The sequence below is a fragment of the Astyanax mexicanus genome, chromosome 12 (assembly GCF_023375975.1).
Source record: "Astyanax mexicanus isolate ESR-SI-001 chromosome 12, AstMex3_surface, whole genome shotgun sequence".
Lineage (NCBI taxonomy): Eukaryota > Metazoa > Chordata > Actinopteri > Characiformes > Acestrorhamphidae > Astyanax > Astyanax mexicanus.
In genome coordinates, this window is record NC_064419.1 from 44,240,034 (window position 1) to 44,246,033 (window position 6,000).

At 40.6% G+C, this 6,000-nt stretch overlaps 1 protein-coding gene across 1 annotated transcript in view; it reads left to right on the plus strand.

Annotated features, from left to right (window-relative positions):
• The window catches only part of tafa3b (TAFA chemokine like family member 3b), a 196,406-nt gene that overhangs the window by 125,095 nt on the left and 65,311 nt on the right, over window positions 1–6,000 (plus strand). The window contains exon 2 of the mRNA XM_049486086.1: window positions 4,895–5,004. Within this exon, the coding sequence (XP_049342043.1) occupies window positions 4,896–5,004 (109 nt within the window). The 5' untranslated portion in view covers window position 4,895. The remainder of the gene's footprint in view (window positions 1–4,894; window positions 5,005–6,000) is intronic.

Below are 6,000 nucleotides of genomic sequence, written 5' to 3' on the forward strand. Positions count from 1 at the left end.
TGTGATACTGTCATTAAAGGAGCAATAAGGATTATATTTTCTGTAGTAACTGTAACATAACATGATTTGTGTGGTATTTTACAGAAATATATGTTGGTTTTAGCCTCAGAACCTGTCCACCGCTATTCCCATTCCCATTTCCACACTCAGGGTTGTCAGGTATAGAACACAACAGCACACAAACAGTAAACATTGTGCTGCAGCCCACTGCATGGACACAGGTGAGCTGGCTATTTTTCAGCTGAACAGGTAATCAGTAAGCTTCAGTCAGGTTGCTGGCTAAAGCTGGCATTATTACTGATTGTTCCTTTAATATTTTCTAAGACAGTTAGTTATGTTAAAAAAAATATATAATACAGTTGCCACCCTCCTCTCTTTCCTCTCCTGCTCTGAAACTCTCTGGTTTCTCCCGGTCGTATTAAAAGATCAACAAAAACAAAAGCAAGTGAGCAAAACAAGCAGTGAAAAAAAAACACGTTAGCAATTACGGAGTAGCCGGAGTGTGGTCAGTAATTACGACGGCCGAGAGCGGTGCCGCGGTGTTGTGTTGGCAGCGCTGGCCTCTGGTTATTTACGCCTGTTTGCCACTCGGCTGTACACAGGCTGCCGGCTGAAGAGAGCTAATCAACAACCAGTATTTGTTTTGCCCTCAAACCAGTACTGTCAGAATACCCAGCGGCTCTGCTGTCTCTCGTAAGCGCGCACACACACACACACACACAGACATTACACATTCAGCATCCTATTAAATGTAAACTTCGTATATTGCTAAAAAAAATATATCATACTGGTTATCTGATTGACCAGCTCTGATTTTGACCAGTTTCCTAGCTAACAGAGAACGTTACAAAAACATTTAGCAACCTTTAAAAAAAGGTTCCAGAAAGGGTAGCCTGTAACATTCCAGCAATGTTGCATTAAAACACATTATTAGAAAGTATATCATGAAATGTCCCCAGCTAGACGAAAACTAACATTGCAAAAATGTTAACAAAAGTAACATTCCCAAAGCAAGTATAGTTGCACAGATGTTACCTGTATGTTTAAAAATGTTAATTAAAACAGTTTTTTTTTTTAAACAAAAACATAAATAAAACATAACAGATTGAAAGTAACGTTCAGAAAACGTTCTACAAACAAAAAATTGAGTGGTGCCACTCTCTAAAGCGCTTTTACTATAATCAGGGTATAGCTGGTTCGAATCCCAGCCATGCAGTTTGCCATCAGCTGCAGTAGTTTGGCTGCGGTGGATAACAATTGTTTTGGGATTTTTTTTTCCTCTCATTTTCTCTTGCTGTCTCTCCTATATTATCTCCTACTTTCTCTCTTTCTTTCTGTCTTTATTTGGTCCTGGCCAAAGTCAGTTAAACCCCTAGATAGATACTGCTCTCAAACCATCTAGAAAAGCGTTTTCACACTGCAGACAAAACGAACCATAGTTCAGTAGATCCAGACCGTGATCATCATCTGCTGTTTTTGGTTCAGACTACACCAGGTAGAACTGAAAGTGGTGAAGTGAAGTTCTCATCCTGAGATTAATATCAGTATATCTCACAGAACACAGTGAGCTGGAGCACAGATTTGCATGCCATGTGACCACACACACGCTTACACCCACACACACTCTCACACACACACACTGGTGCTGGAGTTGTGTGTGGGGGAGATGGTGTGTGTGATATGTCTGACTGTACCCGGTGGGCTGCTGTACACTCTGATAATTACCACAATAAATCTGCATAATTCCATGTGTTCTGCTGGCGAAGTGGAGACCCCCCTCAGCGTGAAGAATCACTCCATTCAGAAAAGTCTGAGCTCAACTCTCTACCTCTCTCTCTCTCTCTCTCTCTACCTCTCTCTCTCTCTACCTCTCTCTCTCTCTACCTCTCTTTCTCTCTATCTCTCTTTCTCTCTCTACCTCTACCTCTCTTTCTACCTCTACCTCTCTATCTCTCTCTACCTCTACCTCTCTCTCTATCTCTCTCTACCTCTCTCTCTCTCTATACCTCTCTCTCTACCTCTCTTTCTCTCTCTACCTCTCTCTCTTTCTCTCTACCTCTCTATCTCTACCTCTCTCTCTCTCTCTCTCTACCTCTCTCTCTCTCTCTACCTCTCTCTCTCTCTACCTCTCTTTCTCTCTATCTCTCTTTCTCTCTCTACCTCTACCTCTCTTTCTACCTCTACCTCTCTATCTCTCTCTACCTCTACCTCTCTCTCTATCTCTCTCTACCTCTCTCTCTCTCTATACCTCTCTCTCTACCTCTCTTTCTCTCTCTACCTCTCTCTCTTTCTCTCTACCTCTCTATCTCTACCTCTCTCTCTCTATCTCTCTCTACCTCTCTCTCTCTATACCTCTCTCTCTACCTCTCTTTCTCTCTCTACCTCTCTCTCTTTCTCTCTACCTCTCTATCTCTACCTCTCTCTCTACCTCTCTTTCTCTCTCTACCTCTCTTTCTCTCTCTTTACCCCTCTCTCTCTCTTTCTATTTCTATATACACTTGTTTTTGTGCCCTTGTCTTTCTCTGCCTCTCTACCTTCATTTTTTCTGTCTCACTCTTCCTTTTTTCTCTTTCTACATTTCTCTCCCTCTGTATTTTGCTCAATCTTTTTTCTCTTTTTCTTTCACTGACTCTTTTTTCCCTTTTTTTTCTTGTTCTCTCTGTCTCTCTCTCTCTCTCTCTCTGACTATTTTGTTGCCTTTGCTTATTTCTCTTTTTTTCCCCTCTTTCTATTTTTCTTGTATATTTTGGCCTCGGTTCCTTTCTCTTTTTTCTTCCTTCTTTCACTCTGCCTCTCTCCTTTGTATTTTTTGTCTCCTTTGTCTCTCTCTCTTTCTCTCTTTCCACAGCTCCTTTTCTCTCTCTGTCTGTGTTTTTACAGTGACGCTGTGTATGGGTATGTATGTGTGTGTGTGCGTCGCTGTTGTTCTGAAATGTGAGTGTGTGTACATGTGTGTGTGTGTGTGAGTTGCTCTGAAATGCGAGTGTGTGTATGGATATGTGTATGGATATGAGCTTGTGTGTGTTGTTCTGAAATGTGATTGTGTGTGTATGGATATGAGTGAGTGTGTGTGTGTGTGTGTGTGTGTGTGCTCCTCAGTGGCCTCCTCTTCACAGAGCAGGGCTGTCAGAGCAGTAGGGTCTGATCCAGGCGGGAGACAGTGAGCTGCTGATTGTAGACGCTCTCACTGCCAAACCCAATAAACCATCCCAGCTGCTCCTCAACACACAGTGCTGTTTAACTCCCACAAAAGAGCTCTGTCTCTCCATATGATCAGTTTACACAACCCGTCACCACACACACACACACACACACACACACACACAGGTCACGTACTTATACATGTACCTCTATGTACAGGTATATGTAATGCAAATACACTATTTTGCCAAAAGTCTCTGTTCACCAATCCAAATCACTGAACTCAGCTTTCAACCACTTCCATGTGCAAATGTGTTTAATAAAAGCAGCAGCTAGTCCTGCAGACAGTTTCTACAAACATTAGTGAAAGAATGGGTCTCTCTCAGGAGCTCAGTGAGCTCAGTTCAGCTCAGTGTGGTATGCAGCAGCTGTGCAACAACAAGTCCAGTCGTGAAATTTCCTCACTACTAAATGTCCCACAGTAAGGGTGGGCGATATGGCCCTAAAATAATATCACAATATTTCATGGTATTTTATCAATAGCAATACTCCTGGCAATATGACAAAACTTAAAAAATATATATATATTTAAATATAATGGGAAATGAAAACAGTGTGAATTTTTCACGATATTTCGGGGTATAATATCTTTCACCATAAAAAATTTGGCAATATTATTGCGTACGATACGGTATGGCACATTCCTATTCTACAGCCAACTAATCCATATATGGTTAGAAAGGGCGGAACTTACTCTTTCTAAAAATAGTGATCACATCCCAGTGTGGTAAAGCTAAATCTACAAGAAACCCATTGAGAAAAAAACACCTAAAAAAGTGAAAAATCTCCTTCCCCAACCAATATTATTTACCTTTAGTGCTTCAAACATATTTATATGATGTTTCAAACCAAATAATATCAGTAAATAAAGACTCAAAGTGTCCACAGAAAAAGTGTGAAACTACCTGCTTTACTCAAACTAAAGCTAGGTATGGTGTGCGCACTACTTTATATAGTGTTTATTTTACTTACAGTTTTACTAAGTAGTTATTTTGCACTAAACATTTTTATTTATTTAGATTAAAAAGTTTACATTTTCTTATAACTCATAAACACTCTAGTCTAACCAATTTTAAAAATATATCTTAGGTGTGAATATATTTAAAGTCTATACATTCAAAAAAATAAGTAAAAAAAACATGATCAGCTCCAGGAAAATATAACAATTCTGCTTCCTTTTACATTTTAAATGATTATATTTTTGAGCAGCCGTAAGTCTTCTGGAGTAAAAGAGATCAGGGCATGTGACTGTCTGATATAATTACTGTGTTATAAGACCTGAAAACAAAAACGAAGAAAAAACACAACAAAACAGCCTAGAGTTCAAAGGGTTAATACTTATAGTGAGCAGTTTATTAGTCACTAACTGTGTTAGCTTTAAAAGTGTGTAATTCTATTAGTTCTAATAGTTGAAGGTGCTTCTTCTTCTCAGATATGAAAGCCTGTCAGTGTTCAGTTTTTCACAGTGCGATTGTGTAAAATCGGTGTACGCTTGGTCAGACTGTGGCAGGTTGTATTGTTATCTGGCTCTGTGCGCCGGAACCACAACCACAGAACAGCAGCTGATAACTCTTCCTCTGATGTACATCCTCTGATGTATTGTGGAATCGATAGGTCTGTGTCTGAAGAGAGTTTTCCCTAACGTTCGCTCTGTGTGTGTGTGTGTCTCGCTGTGTGTGTGTGTGTGTTACAGGATGCGGGAGCGGGACGTGCAGAGTGTATGTGGCTGGATGCTGTTGGTGACCCTGGCCCTGCTGTCCCTCTGGGGTCGGCTGACCCTGGCCTCACACCGCACCCATATAGGTAAGTCAGGGTTTCCGTGTTTAAAGATGTGCTGGAACTGATCTCTTTGGATATGCTTTGGATTCTTGGACCTACATTGCTTAAAATATATTTTAGAGAGGTTTATTTATCTGAGCATGCTGTCCACATACTCTACCAGCTTTCCTTGGGATGGTAATGGCGGTTTGGTCTAAGTGAGCTTCAAACATCTGAAGAGTCTAAAGGGTGTGAAGGTGAGGTGGTGAGGTCCACTTTATTGTGAGCATTTATGAGTTTATCAGTCACTTCCTGTGTTAGTTCTGCATCTGAGGGGTGTGCTGGTGTCCCACTAAGACATTCACTGTAGCTAAATTCCACTTCTGCTTCTTTATAGTGAGTGCTTATGAGTTTATCAGTCACTACCTGTCTTAGCTTGGTTAGTTTGCCACTATATTTAACACCACTGCCTACCAGTGAACTACCACACCAAAGGGGATACTGGGTTTTAATTTCAGACCTAGGTGACTATGCTTAAAAGAGTCCTTGGGCAAGACTCTTGACACCACATTGAGCCACTTGTGTAATATGAGAAACCTTTTATCAGTGGTGTTTGTTAAGAGTTTGCTTCAAATGTGACATCTGCATCTGAGGGGTGTGATGATGTCCCACTATAACATTTACTATAGCTTCTTTTGAAATTCAGTTAGTGACAATTATTTGCTGCTGTGAGAATTTGGCAAGTGCATGCTCTGTTCAATACTTCATTATAGTAAGAGCTTAAGAGTTGATCAGTCACTACCTGTGTTAACTTGTTTGGTGTGCCACTACATATAAAATCACTACCTACCAGTAAACTACCACACCAAGTGAGACTCAGGAGACTCAGAGGTTCAGTTCAAGGCCTAGGTGACCGTGCTACGAAACATCAAAAAAAAAATCTTGGGCAAGACTCATAACACTCTTAACACTACATTGACCCACTTTATCTATTGTAGCTTCTTATGGAATTCAGCTGATGACAGTATGCTGCTGTGAGAA